Below are 20540 nucleotides of genomic sequence, written 5' to 3'. Positions count from 1 at the left end.
TTGTCAGAAAATCCATTTTTCACACTTTCCCCTCTCAGTAAATACCCTGGATATGAGTGGGCTGAAAAATAAGTCCTATTCCTGAAGGTAAGTATCACATGCATCATTATGGCAGCCACTTTCACTGCTCTCCAAACTTAGATTTTTAACGTTATTTAGGAGGATGTCAACCTGGGTAAAACCCAGAGAATTAAAAACAAATTTCCCCAGTTACTTAAAAGTTCTGACAGAATGCATTTTATACACAGTTGTGATACAGCCACCAAACAAAGAATTCTCCAAAGAGGTCACTGGTTGTATCTTTAAGAGTTAGTACCATTCTGAAGAAAAAAACCAAACATTTTGCTCCCAAAAGCAGTACTCCTGTCAGTGAAACATAACTTTACTGTTGGTCTTAGAGAACACAAAGATAGCAGTTGCTTTATGATTTGCCCCCAAAACCAGCAAAATATACGCCCACTAACCTACTCAGAAGAATTTTTAAAAATAAAAGACTATGTAAATCAGTCAATTTGATGTATATCAATTTATAAACAGTCTTGCGGTTCATATAGAAGAGCCAGAGCCCTTCCCCCTTTCTGGTATCATTGTCAGACGGCTGTTACACCACTTCACCTCCACTTCCACAGCTACTGGAACCCAACGCTCCCTGCAGTTAGTGCTGGTGTTCGTACAGTCCGTGTTGCAGCAGGGACTCGCTTGTCGGCTGCTCCACCGTTACCTGAAAGCAGCTGCAGCAGGTCAGACCAAAGGGTCGGTTAGTTCAGCACCCCAACAGCAGATGCCTAGAAAAAGGCCTAAGGACAGCAAAATCATGGCAGGAAGGTAGACAAAGGTGCAAGGGCCACCTTAGAACACCCTACGTAGGCAGTTCCACATCTGCACAGAAGGGCTCTTTGTACCAACAAAAGGGATACAAACACCAGGCAAGTCAGGACAGAACATTTCAAAAAATGTTGTCATCCCATGCCTTTATTATCTAAAACCTGTGACTAAAATGAAAGGCCACTCACCAAGAAAAACATTTGGCTAAATAGAACAGCAGGAAGCAATTCTTGTGATCTGAAACCCATTCCATTTTAAACAGAGGCCTTGCATTTACAAAATTGTATAAACCTTTGTCATTCCCAAGTATGAAGAACACATTTACTACCATTCCTCATTCAGCTGAGGGAGTGATTATACACATCTCCAAAAGGCTTAATTCCAGTATTTACCTTAAGGTAGGAAAAGTTACAATCCTACGAGTGTTTTAGAGTCAATCCTATACAGCACGCAGTATGTTACATAGCAGGGTGGATAAGAGACACTGATTATTGAAATCTGCGTCTGTTCATTCAGTATTTTCCCTAACTTGCACCACTCTCGAAGCTATGAACATCCAAGTGTAAAAAGCGCATGTGCACACACTCCATTTGTTCTTCATAGTTATTCTGCACCCTCACCTAATATTGAGGCTAGGAAACAATGGGAGAAAACAGGTAAATTTTAATATTAATTATCTATGATGATTAGAATGAGATAGTCTTGGTAATACCAACCACACTATCCCAGACATGCCTGGGGAGAGCTGGGGGGAAGTGAGAGAAGGCGAGTCCAGTTTGACAAATGACAAAAGAATATCGACACGTGTCCTTTTACAACATCTACTAACAGGGAATGATTCACCCATATAATGCTGTTTTCAGAGAAGTGGCTGAGTAAGTACCATATTTTATAACATTTGAAGGCTTTATAAATTCATTTGGTCATCAAGAAACTCAACCTGTCCACTGAAATGCAGTTTGGACAAGACGCTTCACAGCTCCCATAAACAGCACAACCCAGCCCGGCTCACCAACAACATGGACTGTCTAGAAGACAATTGATGCACAGCTGTAAAAAATAATTACTCCAGCTGTATAATAGTACAGCTCAGGCTGCACAAGTGTTCTCTAAAACGGTGTTGCTTCAAGCAGGGTCCCGAGGAAGGGTTAAAAAAGGCAAATGGAATCTGAAAGGCAAGGGTGAAGCACCCCTGACATTTAAGATAGAGGTCAGCCAGCCTCAGGTCCCGCAGGCTCCGAAGAGCCGGGAAACGTGTTCTGCACAGACAGAGGCTCTTCGTGAGGATCTGAAAAACGCTGGGAAAAGCACAATGATATGAACTGCACACTTTCATTAGGAAAAAAATACTCAGTAAAACTTGTTGAAAAATCTGAAGCTATTTCCACAGCTTGATAACAGATCTTGCACACTAGCAGGATAAGCCATGTGAATTTAAAATAAATTTTAATTTCTTTGTGCTTTAAAATAAAAAGGCAAGCCATTATTGTTCAGGCTCTCCGATGACTCTGCAACCTAAACGAGCCATTACTCACAACACAGATAAAAAAAGGCCTAAAAATAAAACAAAAACAATGGGGCATGACAAATATTAAATCCCAGAAGTGAAAACTTCTCTTTTAGCTGTTCATAGGCAGTCAGCCACGAAACAAATGACTAATCTGAAGAGAGTCTGCGGCAAGAGTACATTAAATCCTCATTTCACACTATCATAATCCAATACATCATTTTGCTTTAAAATAAGGTTACTAAATTACACAGTATGTTTAATAGCTTTCTAGGATACGCTGTATTGCTTGCCTGCAAAAACAGAATAACGTGTTTTATATGGTCTGGAGTTTTGCAAAACTGAGGCAAGACTTTTCTGAAGCAGTAGCACAAACATTTATTTTACAAATAGACTATCATGCATTTTTGACTGAAACTACCTGATTTATTTCCTAGGGAACAAAAACGACACAGACAAAATAGCATCCAAATAACATTTCAATTTGCTCAGGTCACACTCAGCTAAAATTTCCTGCAATCAGAAAAGAATAACGGAGGGGAAAAAAAGAAGGTATTTTACAAGACTTGGTGTAAATTCAGATGTGGTGATGACCTGTCTCATGCTCTGGGTTACGCATTCAATAGCGTTAGAAGACTGATCTCAAGACAGCTATTATCAAAACCGACCGTGGCATGATCCTTATTGCTTTTCATTGTTTCATGCTTTCCAAGTTTTCTCGGAGTTGGAGCTTCAAAGCCTATGGACCAGTCTAGCTTTTTGCAATATGCTGCTTGGGTATGAACACCATTTACCATACTAAACTGAGAATTTCAAACAGCACTGCAGTCAGGTGTGGCTAAAAGATAATGATGGTTTCCACCACTGAAGTTCAATCCCATGCAAATTCTAAAAAAAACCCAGGGTTTTATTGCTGTTTTGCTTTACAGTGATGAAATAAAGTAATACATATGAAAGTTTCCCAGTAGCTCTTATTTTTTCAAAGCGGAATAGTTGTAACATTAAAATACACAACAGACTTTAACATTAGAGACTGGGGTTATGAGGAAGAAAGTCTAGTACTCCTTTATGCAGAGCATATTTTCTGAAGTCATTAGTCACTGCATAGTCACTCTCTCCACCAACACTAACTTTCCAGTCATGTGAAGCACTAGGAGGGTAAATCAGATTAGTCAAGGTATGCAGCATCCCATTGTATTTCTAAATTCCAAGGAAATATAATCAATAACACCTATGGATGCAATTACATGATGCTGAGGTGAGAGGCTTACTAGAAGGTTTAAGTAGTTCATTGATGTATTAAAAAGTAACTATAGCAGATCACTGCTTAGAAAAGAATTTTTCAAGCTTCTGAAGCCAAGCAAGGCAGCAGCACCGTGTTAGCACCAAACTCAATTAGCTTAGAAACACAAACACCGAACAACTAAGTGCCCGCTCTCAACCGTTGCCTGGATTAGTATGTTAGTAAACTCTGTTAATCACAACGCAGAAGCCTAGCGTAAGCAAAAGACAAGTTCCTTAGAGAGCTTCCTGTATTAAGCAGAAATAAACTAGGCTGTTTCATAAAAAAATAGCCATTCCTTAACAAAAGCAATGCTCTAAGATATTCACGCACCCCCAATGGCTCTAACAAAGCAATTCAAATCTTCTCATGGATTCAGTGATTTGAAGAGCCCGCAGAATTCAGTGCTGCTTCTAAAGTCAAGCAGTACATGGATGTCAATAGTACGGAAACAGCATTTCTTTCACTATCCACCCAGCATGCCAAATCTCTGTGCTGCTGGCCAACAAGACTTTCTGGAAGACCAGCTGAAGCACCCAGGGACAGTGGAGCAGCTCAGGCATGGCAGGTCAGGGCAGGGACCCCAGAGCTGTGCCAGCAAGTGCAGCATCACTTCCGGAGGGCAAAGGTGCTGGGTGAGCTTGGTGTCTGCAGCCTTACCCTACCGATGTGACTTGTGGTCTTTCCTAGGATCCCCCAGACGCTCCAGAAGCACTGGTGACCTGTCTAGGAGGGACACCCCAAGGGGTTCAGGGGCTGACTGCCAGGGACTGGTTTCTCTTTCACTGCCCTGTAAAGGTGAGCAGGGAATATCACAAAACCACACAATCACAGAATGGTAGGGGTTGGAAGGGACCTCTGGAGATCATCCACTCCAACCCCCTGCCAGAGCAGGGTCACCCAGAGCAGGTTGGACAGGAATGTGTCCAGGCAGGTTTGGAACATCTCCAGAGAAGGAGACTCCACCACCTCTCTGGGCAGCCTGTGCCAGGGCTCTGCCTCCCTCACAGGAAAGAAGTTTTTCCTCATGTTCAGATGGAATGCCCTATGTCCAGTTTGTGCCCGTTGCCCCTTGTCCTGTCCCCAGGCACCACTGAAAAGAGTCTGGCCCCATCCTCTTGCCCCCCGCCCTTTAGCTCTTGCTGAGCATTGATGAGATCCCCTCTCGGTCTGCTCTTCTCCAGGCTGAACAGCCCCAGGGCTCTCAGCCTTTCCTCAGCACAGAGATGCCCCAGCCCCTCCACAGCCTCCACTGGACTCTCTCCAGCAGTTCCCTGTCCTTCTTGAACCGGGGAGCCCAGAACTGGAGCCAGTGCTCCAGATGAGGCCTCACCAGGGCAGAGCAGAGGGGGAGGATGACCTCCCTCCATCTGCTCGCCACACTCTTCTGAATGCCCCTCAGGAGACCATCGGCCTTCTTGGCCACAAGGGTACATCACTGGCTCTTGGTCAGCTTGTTGCCCACCAGGACTCCCAGGTCCCTCTCTGCAGAGCTGCTCTCCAGCGGGTCAGCCCCAACCTGTACTGGTGCAGGGGGTTATTCCTCCCCAGATGCAGGACCCTACACATGCCCTTTGTTGAATTTCATTAGGTTCCTCACTGCTCAACTTTCTAGGTCGTATATCCCAGTAACCAGCCTGAGGCTACTATCCCATACTAGGAAGTGGTTAGGGAAAGAGGAGGCTGAGTACCATGGCTTTGGCAGGATCTGTCTGCTGCGATAGGAATGCGTGTGGCACAGGCCTGAGCTGAGCACCGGGCAGAATGTCTGGCAGAAGCAGCACTAACTCTCCCCAAAAAAGGGGGAGACAGACCCTTCAAAGCTGCTACTGGCTTTCAGAGGATGACTTACTAGTGGAAGAAGCGTCTGGCAGAGAGCAGGGTCCTTCAAGCCCACAGGGACCAACCTCCCAAAGGCAATGAGGGCAAGAAAGAGGGCAGCAGTGGTGAGGGAAGTGAGACCCACACAGACCCACACCCTACAGGGATGGGGGAACCTCTGCTGCCAGCAAAACAGCTTCCCATGCATGTGACAAGCAGCCATCGTGCCATAGGGTTCCACTCCCCTTGCAGCCACATGCACACATATATAAAGGTCAGAAGGCAGGACAAGGCAGCAATCAAGACGCAACAGATGCCGTTCCTCCTGCTCCAGGTGGGGAAGGGGTCCTGGGCACTGCCAGCAGTGCACAAGGAGGCAGCAGATAAGGTGACAGTGACCACGGCGGTGCAAGGAGAGGCTCGTGCTACCTGAACATACACTGCTGCGGACAGAAAAGGGCCAGGGAAGGAAAGAGGTGCCTCTGGCTGGTGAGTGGGCTGGAGTTGAGTTTCCGACTGTGGCTCTCAGGGAAGGGATAAGTAGGAGAAACAGCACCAGCTCCCCCAGTCTCACCTCACAGGGCGAGTGCTCCAGCCTCCGACCATGTTGGAGCCCCTCTGCTGAACTTGCACCAGTTTGTCCATATCTATTTTGTACCGGGGGGCGCAAAACCAGATGCGGTATCTGGATGCTGGCTAACAAGTGCTGGGTAAAGGGAGATAATTCCTTTCCTATAATGGCCCAGGATGCTGTCAACCTCCGCCACTGTCAGGGGAGGCTGCTGGCTCCTGCCTACAGAGACTCCCAGCATTGCCGTAGGGTGTTCCTCCTTCCTAAGCGCAGCCTGTCTTCATTAAATTTAACTTAATGTCCCCGCTGGTCTGCTCCCCTGGCCTGTCTACCTCCCCTCTGAATAGCAGCTCTGCTCTCAACCGTCTGCTTCCCAATCTGGCAGCACCTACAAACATGGTATGAGTGCCCTCAGAGACATTTATCTACCATTTTAAGATGTAAATTTGTGAAGCATTCTTAATTTTTAAATAGCTTTGAGGCTTGCCATTTGATACGTGAGAAGTGAAGAGCAACCAGAGGTCAGGCAATGTTTTCCTATCCCATTTCAAGACTCTACCAAGTGCATTCAGGTAGTCCTCTCATTCTCACAGAGAGCAGGGTTTTGTGATACTAACAAGCTGGGAGGAGAGAGAATGAGACTACCAGAACCTTCCCTTCAGGATTTCAGATTCACCGTCGCAAAGAAATGGAAATAAGAATCATTTAGGACAGAGACAGCCAGGGTGCTGAATGGGTAAGAGTCTGAACATAGTACTGCACCTACATGAGCACCAGAAAAAAAAAATAAGTTCTACATTATTTTTTCTGTAAAATTACTACACTAATATATATACATGCCATCTCTAGAAAGCTAATACTACTTCCTCACAAAGTGTTTTTTTGCAAGCTACCCGTGTTGTTTCTGACTTCAGTTCCCAGTCAGGAACTTCATGTGACCTATATTAGTGGTCCTGAGGAGTTAAATTTGAAAATGGTTATAATGGCTTTTAAGAAGAGGGAAGGGGACAAGCCTGCTGGGGATGCAAGATATATTTTAAACAACTACTTATAAAAATTTACTGCCAGAATCAAATGTGGGGCAGAACTGTGGGGTCATATCCTGCTGCAGTCCAATGTAGCAACATCAAGAAAGGCTTGAGGTTTTATTAAACAAACAAAAAAAATTCTCACTGAATTAAATGTTATGCTTCTTCACCCTCAGTTTTCCACATACTATACAGTTGCCTATTGAGACAGAATGATGCTTTTTTTGTAGCTCATCAGGATACATAATCGGAAACAACTGGAGAATTAAAAGGGCATTAGCTGAGTATTTCTTACTGGCTCTTTCACTCCCAATCATGTTAATAATGTGTACTTACTGCCAGAGTTAGGTTTCAAAGCTAATATCCTGTCAAAATAAGTGGCAGTTTACAACTCTCATAGCAATCATTTTTTGTCTTGCAGGACAACTCTTTGCATACGTAGCCTGGAAGAAGTGAAAAAAAAGAAGAGGTCTCAAATTTGCTTATAATTCAGCAAATGTGACAGCCACAAATTAAGTGCACCAAGCTTTGCCAACCAGCCTTTAGTTTTTCATCAGCAATTGTTATAAGCTTTTTTTCAAATAAAATCAGGATCAGTCCTGAAGTCCCAAACACACCAGAGTATCTACTTGTAGGAGCCGCTAACAAAGAGAAAGGGAGCATTGGCTGTGGCACAGCTCATCACCTTACATATACACAACTTACGACCAGCAGTGGCACTTGCATCAAGTTCTCCTTTACAATTTCTCTTAGAAATTGTAGGTTCTCATTACCTCTTCTTAAGCAATAAATGTTTGTTTTCTGGTCAGCAACAGCACCAACATTTTTACGTGAAATCAGATGAGTAACTCCAGGCAAACAGTTACTCAAGCTAGTTACTGCAGTGGCAGAGGGAAAGGTGATGGTAGAGCAAATCACAGCCCCTACACGTGGCTGTAGGTACCATAGTTGAGAGGCAGAAGGTTTCCTACAGAACATCCCTTGTCTCTGCCAACCCACTGGGGGAACATTTATATTATGAGTTTGTCTTGTTCTGTTTTGTTCCCAAATCCTGGTGCCTCAATAAGCCACAACACCTCCATAACAGTCGGCTGCTTCTGGTAGGGAGCCCATAAGAGTGGAGGAAGCCAGGTTGAAAGAATGTTTTAGGCACAGTCTACATCCATTCTCCCTCTTTGGAGTGAAACGTGGAATAGTTTTGCTCCATGCACCAAAAACAGTCCTCCAATACTGTCCCCCAAAGGCCCGATACCTTCCCCATTTGTCACACAACCCATGTACAAAGGACTCAAGTCTTCACGCTATCAAAACCACCATCCCACCAGCACTTTGAACTAACAAGAGCAATGAGTTCCTGAGGCAGGGAGGCTGCACGTACCGTACAAGATGGGCTCAGCCAAGCATTATGCGCCCATCCGCCCTGGAGGGTACGTTTGTGGCCTCGTACCCTCCAAGGTGGATGGGCACAAGGCCACAAACAGCGTGACTACAGCCACACTGTACTGCAGAAAGCACACAGAGACTGCACCGCTGACATGCTACTTCCCTCCAAGAGAGGGGGACAGGCACGTCGTGCTGTTTTTTCAGGAGTGCGAAAACCTGGAAATCTGTATCTGCGAGGAAGTATTGTAAAAAGCTCTGAATTAGCAACTGTCTGATGAGGGACCCACAGTCGCATTTCAGAAAGGAAGGACAACACAAGACCAAACACTAATGGCAAGAGGAGCAAACAGAAGTACAGCTCAACGTCCTTTAACTTAATTCTGTGTCTCAGCATACAAAACAGGAAGAAGTCACGGGCAAAGGAGACCACATCACTGTGTTGTTCAACAATCTGAGATAGTTCACAGCACACAGAATTCACTTGGTTCTCTGCTCTTCCTGAGGATCATGCTAAGATTGCATCCAGTAAAGAAGAGAACATCTTTCTGTTGGCATTCATTTCACTACTTCAGTTTTTGTGGTAGATTTTGTACAGTTCATAAAAACAAGTTAAAGCAGATTTTCATTTTACAGAACAGGACCTCCAGAGGTCATCTTTTCCAATGACCTCTGCTCAAGCAGGGACACTGACAATCAATCAGTTGCCCAGGACCCTGTCCAGACAGCTACTGAATATCTCCAAGGACGGAGACTCCACCACCTCCCTGAGCTACCTGTACCAGTGGTCGGTCACCCTCACAGTAAAAAAGTGTTTCCTGGTGTTTAGAAGATACCTCCCGTGTTTCATTTTGTGCCGATGGCTTCTGGTCCTGTCAGTTAAAGAGGATGTAATACTGCTGCAGTAAACCAAGGAGATGGAAGTTAATTTATGTATTTTGTTCCAGTGTCTAACTGAAGCGTGTAGCACAGGACAGTCCTAGCAAAATCTCTGGTTCATATCAGGGAGAGAAAGACTTGAGTCCTGAGGTTCACACTGAGATGTCCTCAGTGCACTCGTGGATGCAGGGCTTAGCACTGAATGTGTCTTTAATCTCTAACATGTGAAATATTACCCACAGACAACTTGACAAGCATTTTTCTTCCAGAATTTAGCCTTCAAACCCACCAATTTCAGCAGCATAAGTCTTTAAAACTGAGCAGTAGATAGGACCTGCTGCTTTTAATTCTATTTTAATCTGGCTCATGATAGGTTATGCAGTACGTAGATGTTTGGTGGTGCAATGCTGCCTTTGCCCTTGGCTGCAGGGAGCTTCCAGTTGCGTGTAGGACCATGACAGGGTTCGGAGAATGTGGGTGGATGGTGTTTGAAAATGGTGGGTGGTGCAGAGATCCCTTTGTCCTCAGCTGTGGGGAGCTTCCAGTTGCCTGTAGGACCATAATGGAGCATGGAGATGGAGGGTAGTGCGGAGATCCCTTTGTCTACGGCTATGGGGTGCTTCCAGACGCCTGTAGGACCATGACGGGGAAGGAAACACACACAGCCCCTGTCTGTACTGTATCACAGACCTACAGGCAGCTGGAAGCTCCCCATAGCTGAGGACAAAAGGATTTCTGCACCATCCTCCATCTTTACAATCCATTACAGACTTACAGGCTTACTGGAAGTTCATCACAGTCATGGACAAAGGGAGCACCACACCACCAACCCTCTCTGCACCCCACCACACTCTATCTCCACACCCCATTACAGTCCTACAGGCAGCTGGAAGCTTGCCAAATCCAAGGACAAAGGTATTTCTGTACCACTCACCTTCTTCATAACCCACCATGGGCTGTCAGCAGCTGGAAGCTCCCCAAAGCCATAGACAAAGGGATCTCTGCACCACCCTCCGTCTCCACAACCCACTATGGTCCTACATGCAACTGGAAGCTTCCCACAGCCGAGGACAAAGGATCTCCACACCATTCACCTTCTCTGTATACCATCATGGGCCTATAGGCAGCTGGAAGCTCCAAACAGCTAATGACCAAAGGATTTCTGCACCACCCTCCATCTCCACACCCTATTATGGTCTTCCAGGCAGCTAGAAGCTTATCTGTCATGGACAAAGACAGCACTGCCCCACCAACCATCTCTGTACCCTACCACCCGCCACCTCCACATTCCATCATGGCCCTACAGGCAGCTGGAAGCTCCCCAAAGCTGAGGACAAAGATATCTGCACACAACCTACCACCTCTGTATTCTACCACCTCCATACCCCATCGTTGGCCTACAAGTAGCTAGAAGCTCTCCACAGCCACGGACAAAGTAACCTCTCCACCACCTTCCATCCTTCCTCTCCATTGCTCTACCGGCAGCTAGAGAAACCCCACAGCCATGAACAGAGTAACTGCCCCATCACCCACCTTAAGTACATAAAGTTCCTCAAAATAAAGTTTCTGATTCATGAACCCATTGGCTGGTTCCTCCAGTTTGTACTATCTTTTTTGGTACCTTTTGGGATTGCTCCTTGCTGTCCTTGTTTCCTTATATATATGTCTGTGATGTGCACACATGCATAAATACACATATATACAGCGTACCTATGAATAAATCTGAGAGCTGCACAGAGGAACCCGGGTGGGTGGAAGCCACCAGGGCTGGGTGCTGCAGGACTCCCCAGGAGGCAGCTGCACAGGCCAGCAGACAAGCCACCGCTTTTATATTGGCCCAATACAAAACAAGAAACAAAAAACCTTACATAACTGCTTTTTTACAGCCACTTCCGCATGTCTTTTTAAATAAACTGGATTGAAACTTATTGGAGTAATGCTTTATAGCTCACTGCTGCTGAAAGAGGCAGTTCTCACATTTCCAGACTGCTCCCACTAATGTGCTGGCCCCTTTCTTGTGTCAGGAAAAACATTTATGCAGCTGCAGTGAGTCTGATCAATAACAAATCCACTCCCTTCCCCCCACCACCCTGGATCCATTCCCTAAACAACTACATGAATATTGTGCCAGCTCAGGCAGGTAGTGAGGGGGAAGTATAGCAATGAGGAAGGGTGAGACTACCTTCTTTCTGCAATTCTCTCATTATGATCTGAAGCAGAATAAAAATTTTAAAATCATTAGACCACCCAAATACGTGCAGACCAGCAGTTAAAAAAACACATAAGATCCTACATCATATAGAATACTTACATTTATGAACTCAGATGCACCTAACATGGGGAAGTTCCAAATTATACAAAGCAAGTCTTAATGCTCACGTCTTATTTCTGATATCTGAAATTCTAAACACAGAACGGCGATATCCTTTCCTGCCCCCATGACAACACAGACAGCAATATAGCTAATTTATCAATACAGACAGTAATCCCATGAAGTACAAGTTTCAAGACTATTCTGATGGACTTCATATAGTTTAATGTCTTAGAACAGGCACTAAAGCACAGTACTTGTGTTATTTCAGCGCTTCCTTCATTTCACAAACTTGTTTAGGCGCTCTCAGTAGTGTTGGTTGTTCCAATACAGGTTTTGCGGCCCAGTCTACCCAGAATCAACTGTTTCAATAGTTCACAATTTTATCTTCCATGTTTTAATGTTAGAGCCTGCAACACATACATGTAATTTTGAAGAATTTCTCTTGTCACTTATGGCCAATTCCTAGACTTTTTACTCTTAAAAAATCACTTAGAAGTCTTAATAAAAAATATTGCAAGTTGAATGACAAGAGCAGGTTATTGGTCTCGAACTACCAAGTCCATTTCCTCCTGAAAGGCATCTTAAAAATCACAAAAGTTGAAAGAACACTGAGGGTCATTAAAATAAAAAAAAACCTCTAAAACCAACCAAGCCACCTTGTTAGCAAGTAGGAAGCTATTCATGCTACCTTTGTGCACTAACAATGAGTCCATGAATTAGTAAAAATAAAATGAGAGTATAGTGAAAGGGGACCGCACACGCAGCTCCTGCAGAAATAATTCAAGTATTTCCCCCCATGCAACGTTCTAACAGTGCCTTTGTAATAAGCACAGAAAATCCCCTTCTCCCAGGTATGCTCCACCACAACCACCACGGCCCAGGAACAGTCTGTGTGCAAACACTCCTCCTTATCTTTATTGAAGATGGGCAAAGCTACCCTACACAGAGCATGCCCAGGAACAGGAGTCTTGCCAGGAATCCTACAGGGCTAATCAATAAACCAGCAGCCAACATCTTGAGCTTAGGCTTCACTTTTACAGAGGGAGGACTAACTGAGGGAAAGCAAGAGGGCATTGACTTTCAGGCAAAGCTGTGAATCTTCCCTTAGGACCATGGTTTTCATTAAGTAGGTCAGGATCTTAATCATACTGTGCTCTCCCACCAGCTGCTGGGCCTGTATCTGACCCTCAGACTTAGGGTGAAACCTCTTCCGCTGCCATGTACAACAAATGCTCAGCTAGTGTACCAAGCACACCTCATTTTCATGCCACTCTGTGTGTGTAGCACATTCTTGCCACTCTATAAAGCCACTTAAGACAAGCACGTAAAATCATTACTACAACCAAGGTCCAAAATTCCAACATTTGCTCTAAAGAAAAGCAGTTTTCTTGGAGAAAACTGCTCTGACACAGCTTTCTACACAAGCCAGACTCCTTCAGGAGACTCAAGGCAGATGTGGAAGTACAATAGGAAAGTTAGAGAGTGGATGAAGAGGAATTAAAGGGAGAAAAATATAGAACAATGACTAATTGTTCACATAGTTTACCAATGAGGACCAAACAAAAGGTGGGTGTCTCCTGCCTCCAAGACAAAAGTAAACAGACAGCAATTAAGGAGAGAGAATGGGAAAGGAGGGAGTTTTAGTTAGTGAACTGCTGCTGTAAATATTAATGAAGATGCTGCTGTAAGAGAGAAGGAAAGCAAAAAGATGATCATATGGTTAGGTTTCCTCCACCCACCCACGCCCCAGCCCATAACCAGTAACAGTTTTAGAAGAGGTTAGCACGTACATCCAAATCAAAAAGGATGAAGAGCACAGCTCTAAGAATTAATTACAGCAAGTAATTTTCAATTAAGCTAGAGGACGAAAGCTCCCCACAGCTAAATACAGCTGTGAATGTAGCGCATAGATTTTTCCTTGATCAGAGGCAGCAAAAGTCCCTATGGCCAAGGAAATTGTGGCTGGGGAAGGGGTGAGACAGAGACAGCTCCTTGTAAAGCTGTTGACAAGCAGCAAACCTACAGAGACCTCATTTCCTAGGTTTGCGGTGAAATAGGAGGACATTGGACAAATAGCCCTTCCTCATCTGTACTTGCTGGTTTCTCCTCACCTTCCTGTCCCACAGGACTGTCACCTCTTTCATTTACATCCTCTGCAGAGCAACTGTGAGTGCCTCAGAGCCACCCATGCCACCCTGCAGCCCATCTCCTGCAGGAGCACTGAGTCCTTCTCCAGGCGATTTTGAATTTTCAAAATTCACAGGAACTCTCTTTGAAATCTCTCCCAGTAAAAAGTTCAAAGAGCCTTGTAAGAAACCTCATGATTATCACCTAGGGAAGCAAGGGTAAACAGGTACAATCAAACTAACGCTTCAGTTTGTATTTTATTGGTTCATTTTGGCCTTAGAAGGAGCTATAGAAACAGTAATATTTCACTATTGCTGGGTTTTAATCAAAATATTTTTCCCCAGTAACCTTAACATTAAAAAGGGTAAGTTCTCCTACTTCATCCATTTTTAGGATAAACATATAGTAATCTGTTTAAAAGAAAAAAAAACAACAACGACACACCTTTCAATACACTAATCAGAAGTTATATTAAAAAAAACCCTATTTACTACAGTTCAATCTGGGTTATCAAGTGTATTATCAGGAATGTTATCTCCCTTTTCCACTCCTTCCCTCCCCCATGACACTCTTCCCAGATATTGTCACAACAGCAGCTCTGAGCCCAGAACATGCAGATGGCAAGTGTTAATTCCTGCAAAAATGAACGAACAGAACGTATTTACAAGCAGCAGAAAGCTCATCTAAGAGGCGTCAGGTAAAGTTTACTTGTAACCCTCCTGCTTTGATCGTGACAGGACAAAACTAAAGAGGAAATAGTATAAACGCATTGACAATTACTCTAAAGTAAAAAAAAAAAGAAAAGAAAGAAGCCACAGAGAGAAACCTAAACCACTGGTGCACTGGTAGTTTACCCTCCCCCATCTCCACAATATTTTTTAAAGCACAGGCCATGACATTTGGACAAAGCAGCTGAAAAGAAAAGTAAACCCTTCCAACAATGAGTTCAGCAAAATAACCTCCAATCTCATATTATTATGGCCCCAAATTTGCTTTGGATGGTTTAATCAGAACTAACCAAGCCTGCATTCCTGTTGACACCCTACTGGAGCTGAAAAGGAAAGGACCGTGGCAGAGCTTAGACCTCTGTAGCCTCTTTATTTCCTGCAGAGGGTGTTAAATTTGGGAAGCTGAGGAAAACAAAATGATGCCGTTCGACTCTAGCTGCATTTTAAGCCATTCAACAATCCTTCCTTCAACCTGACTTCACAAGACACACGTTTTCCATCTTAACGAAGAAGCGGCAGCAACACGAAGCAGATGCCAGGCTCCAGGTACCAGCAAGATGACATCATGCCATCCCTTCGCCAGGTAAAGCCCCTGGATGGCTGCATGCCTCACCTTTCCCCTCTCCCAGGTTAAGGATTTCTCCATCACGTCACGCTTTGTGGATTTGGCTGGATCTAGATAGATATTTTTCGAAGGGCACCTGCCACCCCCAGTCTCAGGGGAAAGGGCCTTGCTGAGGGATCACAGAGGCCCCAAGGGAGGGAGAAGGGACCAAACGCCATCCTTGTCACTGGGCAGGGTGGGAAGCAGACGGCACACACCATGGGAGCGATGACAGCAGCCCCGGGAGGGCGGAGAAGCCCCCACCCGGTGAGGGGGGAGTGTCCGCCGCCATCACCCCCCCCCCCCCGCCACCGCCGCCACACACCCACCTTGTCCCAGTTCAGCCACTGCCACACCGCCTTGTCGAGCTGCGCGTCGCCGGTGCTGCGGGCGATGAGCACGTTGGAGTTGACGTCCCCGGGGGCTCCGCACTCGCCCATGTCGCCGTTCGGCGGGGGTCGCGGGTGGGGGCGGGCGGAACGACGACGACGACAGCGGCGGCTTCACTTCGCGACACCGGCCGCGGCACCGCGCATCGCCTGAGGGAAGGGGACAGCCAGAGGAGGCGGGCCGGTGGTCTCGGCTCAAAGGGGAGGCGGGGGTGAAACCGCGGCAACCGCGATTTACCTCAGCTCAACGATCGTAACGGCGAGTAACGGCGATCGCCGCCTCACCGCCGGCAACGGTCGGGGCGCGCGCCCGCCCCCGCCAGCAGCCCCGCCCCGCCCCGCGCGCGCGCCCCCGCCCAAGCACCGACCACAACAACCGCGGCCCCGCCAATCCCTCCTCACGGCGCCCCCCCCCCCGCGATGCATGACGGGAAATGTAGTCCGGCCGCCGCGGTGGGCTACAGAGGGGCGGGGTGGGCAGGCGGGCGGGGGAACTACAACTCCCGGCAGCCCTTGCGGCGCGCCCCCATTCACCTCAGGTTGAGGGGGAGCAGAGAGGGCGGAGGGTGCAGTGGTTTTGCCTGTCTTCAGCCGTTTTAGCTGCGGGGTGCTCGGCCTCTCTGGCCGCATACCGTCTCCGGTAGCCATGTGTCTGCCTTCAGGGCCTCTCACCCCATCTTGCTGCCGGCCCGGGCTCCCCAGGGTGGCGGTACCGGCCCCGCGGGTGAGCAGCCATCACCACTCAGTGTCACATAGCAATCGGCCCTCAGGAGACCTGAGCAGGGAGGGCTGGGTGGAGGTTTCCTCCTTTTACTTGATGGAAAAAAAAAAACAAAAACCAAGCATGGTATATCTCTTGCAGTCCCACTAAACGGGCACTCTCTACCTCTTGGGTAATCTATACGAGGAAAAGGTAAAAAACCCTGGCTGGTCCCCTCCTTCAGCCTCTGAGGTGGACTTCAACGCTGCTGAGCACATCATCTCTTCGCTCTGAAAGGATAATGGAAAGGGTGCTACCCCAGGGGACCAGCTCGTTGTTCAGAAGCGTTTCCAGACAGGCTTCAGCAGCAATTAAGTTGCCAGTAGGAGGCAAATCGTAACCCCCATCTCCCCTTCCCAGGCCACTTCAGTTCTAATTGAATTGCCTGTCTCTGAGCAGAAGGCCGTCTGGTGACCACATCCTGCAGAGCATCTTCATCCCGCGGAGCATCCTCATCCCACAGAGCGTCCTCATCCCGCTGCTCGTCCTCGCAGAGGTTGCCATAGTGACAGCAGGAACTGCTGAGGGATGCAAGGCTTCGGGAAGACAGGCAGAGGGCCAAGACAGGCAGAGGGCGGTGGGATTGCTGCCCGGGGGATGCTGGACATGAAGGGAGGTTCAAAATGCCGGAGTTGTGAGCAGCACAGGCTCCTGCAGGAGGTGGAAAGAGGGACTGAAGGGCGAGGAAGGCACAATGGAGAGGTGACAAAGATGTGAGGAAGCAGTTTGGGATACCCAAGCAGCATAGCAAAGGATGGTGTTGAAAACTAAATATAGAAGGGAATGATCCATCATAAGAAAGCTTAGAAATCTCAATTTATTATCTCTCCCCTTCAAAGCTCTGAAGTCCATGTCCTGAAGGGACCTCTTCTTTGGCTGAGACACAAATCCTCCAGTGCAGAGGTCTGACTCTGGTGTGTTAAATTGGTCTATTACAGTAAATTACTGATAGAAGTCAACAGAAGATTATGATAAGAAGGAAGTAAGTTAAAATAAGTTTTCTGTTATCACTAAAGGACTAGCCTAAGGTTTTTTCTGGTAGAGAAGGAGAAGAGGAGTCTGGACACTGATAAAATTAGAGTGAGGAAATCAGACATAATAGATAATATCCCACAAACAGTGAGTGGGATACTCCATCTCTGGATGGATTTGGGGGATCCATCCTTTGATACTGATGCTTGGAGAAGGAGTGGGCCTGCAAGGCAGTAGGGAAAGGCCCTACAACCAGAGCTGCTGTGTGGTAGGCTTGCCAGACCACAAGCCAGAGGTGACCCTTCCAGCCCAACCCAAGAGCAGGACTGTACAGCTCCACACTTTCCACCAGCTCTGGCTTCACCCCATGGACTTCTGAAGCCGATGCACCCACCCTCACATGTTGTTTCCTCTCCCATTCTTATTTTTTCTCTTTCTCCCACTTCTCCACATAAAGAGGTGGCATCTGTGGCAGCGCTGATGCCATCCTGAGCCCAGCAGTCTGATTAAAACCATGTCCAAAACAGCCAGATGCTGGCATGTTTCTCCAGATCTCAGAACAGCTGACAAGGGTGGCTCCTGCAGTGAATTTGCACCTGAGAATCAGCATGAGACGCAGCACCTGCTTTTCATACCTTTGCTGCTCTTTTCTCCTCCTTTGTGTTTTGTCTTGAAGGAAAGAAGGCTAGAGCCTGGCGTAACAGGAGCTGCAGCCTATAAAACCTTTGTTTCCCCTGCCAAAAAAGGACAATGGTCATGTTAAATATATCTCCAAAGCCTGCCAAACAGGAGCATTTCTTACAAAAACTTTGGAGCTATTTGAGAAGGCAGGCAGAGATGTTGTTAAAATGAAACTTCATCCTTCAAATGCTTCTATTCTTGCCTCCTTTTTTTTCCCTATGTGCTTAATGAAAGTTTTAAATTATTCTGAATGGTGATTTTTTGCCATCAGAGCAGGCAGACTCTTTCTGTACATGAAACCTTGAACCTCGTTGAGTGATTTCACACGGGACAGTGGCAGCCATGCCCACAGCCCGCGTTATCAGTGCTCAGCTACATAGCCATGATTAAAGTGGGATTTTCCCTTCGGATACTAGATAGGAGATGTCAATGCACCTCCATGATTATTTCCCTGAAGAGCAGATAAAACACCCTCATAGAAGATAAAAGGCTGTCCGTGTTATTTCTTTACCAGGAATAAGCACAACGTGGAGGGTTTGAAACTTCTCAGGATCTCACCAATGCATCCAAAGTCAGAGTGTGACGGTCTGGCTTCCAAATATTTCCCTGGGAGAGGAGTTTGGTTACCTACCTCCAAAGCACCACAGTGCATATAGCAGATGCCAGGCAGCCCAAACAGCTCCCGAGCAGGGCAATCATATAAAAAGATTATAGGTGATATGGCTTAGATCGCGCTTATGGAGATTTGCTATGTTTGCCTGGAGAAAACATTGACCTCACGGGAGATGACAACTGCATCCAATGTATTTGAGGGTTAATCAGCCACCAGAAGAATTTTTAAAGCTGATTATGTTGCTACAGGAAAGCTAAACTGACTGCCATCTGCTTTCATGCTGTCGCAGAGAGCAATAGTGAAGAAGCCGACATGACTCTGGCCTGCGCTGCTTTGCGGCCCAGCGCATCACGACTCTCCTGGGCACTTTGGGGTGGTTGCAGAGCCTCCCTGCACTCACTGGCCATGCACATTGCCAGGAGAAATCTCTATTTTCATCTATTATTGACGACACAATTTTCAGTCCTCACGGCCATGGAGGAAAGCCAGAAAATAGGAAATTAATATTCGAGTGAAGGAAAGCCAACATCTCTACATTTTCACCCTTGCGTATCGTTTCGCCTAATTGAGGCACAGCATGCTCAGACCAAACTGAGCAGCAGCAAACAGTCTGGGGGCTAAAAGACACAGGAGAGGCCACATTGCCAGCGATGAATATGAGCCAGGCTGGGAGGAGAAGGGCTGACAGGCTGCTGGCAGCCGCCAGCTCGTGTGCTGGGAGCTGCCAGAGCCAGCGGGGACCGTGGCAGGGCTCAGCTGGGGGGAATGACTTGTTCCTAGCCAAAACGAGCGTGTGCATCCACATACATATGTATAACTGCGTGCACGCATTGCTTGCGCTTTCAGGGAAAGGCCCTGCTCTCTGTGCCGCTGTTATGAAACCCAGAGTTCCCACATGTAGCATAATTGCAACTGTGAAATGGCAGATAACTCTCTGTCCCCCCAAAATGGGGGGTCAGAGGTTTCTTCTGATGTAAACAAAATCATGGAAGTTAAGAGAGACTCGTTAATAACACATAGCTCCTGTTTGGGATTTGCAGTTATGCAATGTTGGGGGGTAGAGAGCATATCCATTCTCCTTTGCATGGTTAAATGCACGAGTCCTCCCAGCAGAGTTTGGGTTTGCAGCATCTCAGCGTCGTACCCCTGAACAATGATCCACATACTTTGTTCTTATCAATGTGGTGTTTAATGTTTTTTTTTTCTGCAGAAGAAGGGCTAAGCACGCAGTGATGTCACCGCACATCAGAATTAAAACACATCTGTACGGTCACGTTAGCATCCTCAGCAATCTGGTACCGCAGCCCAAATCCTCAACCACAACAAACTGGATTAGCTCCGTCTATTGCACAGCTCCGCCCAGCCCTGCGACGAAGAGCCTGGGGTCTGAAACCAGCCGATACAGTGTTTCCATGGCAATTTTACCGCACACAGTTCATTCCAGATTGCCTGCAAACGGCCCGGGGCTCCCATGATATTCCAGGTTGGTTCTTCTGCCCCCAATTTCTGCAGTGAGCTGGGTTCGTGTGGGATGAACCCAGCACACCCTTCCATCTCGCTGCTGAGCCTCTCGGCAGGCACTGTGCATGCCCTCGCCCTGCGGCATATCTTTGTTTTATTATTTATGTATCTGTTTATTATTTATGTACCCTCTTCTCCTGTGCCTCTTGGGTTACCTGGCGATAACACAGCAACTCCCATCCTTTCATTTCCCTCTTTCAGAGCAGTGTATTGCCAGAAAGGCAGCACAATTCTAAATGCAGGCAATAATGACATCCCTGCCGGTTGATGGTGTGCTGCACGGGAAGGGGCAGGTGCATTTTTGGGCCTGAATGCCATTTTTAATCCCATCTGGGGTCAAAGCAGCCCAAGCGCTTTGTCCTGAAGAAGCGCAGGCACCCTGCAGGCAGAGCACGAAGAAAAGGAGCGGGCTGGCATGTGGGAAGGATGCAGCAGGGACCGCTGAGATTAGGAAATGGCTTTCAAATTTTGCAGCTGACCCTGGCTTGGTGCTTCATGATGGCAGCCCTGGAAAGGCCTGATCCTGCACCCTCTGGCA

At 46.8% G+C, this 20540-nt stretch overlaps 1 protein-coding gene across 1 annotated transcript in view; it reads right to left on the bottom strand.

Annotated features, from left to right (window-relative positions):
- Nucleotides 1–15790, bottom strand: part of PGM2L1 (phosphoglucomutase 2 like 1) — a 41965-nt gene extending 26175 nt beyond the window's left edge. Inside the window, exons 1-2 of the mRNA XM_054193074.1 lie at nt 15694–15790; nt 15396–15605 (exon numbers count right to left, since the gene is read on the bottom strand). Coding sequence (XP_054049049.1) covers nt 15396–15506 — 111 coding nt within the window. The 5' untranslated portion in view covers nt 15507–15605; nt 15694–15790. The remainder of the gene's footprint in view (nt 1–15395; nt 15606–15693) is intronic.
- Nucleotides 15791–20540: the final 4750 nt, after the last annotated feature.

This window comes from Rissa tridactyla, chromosome 1 (genome assembly GCF_028500815.1).
Source record: "Rissa tridactyla isolate bRisTri1 chromosome 1, bRisTri1.patW.cur.20221130, whole genome shotgun sequence".
Taxonomy (NCBI): Eukaryota; Metazoa; Chordata; class Aves; order Charadriiformes; family Laridae; genus Rissa; species Rissa tridactyla.
Note: the sequence above shows the minus strand (reverse complement) of the source record. Positions and strands in the feature narration are given on the sequence as shown.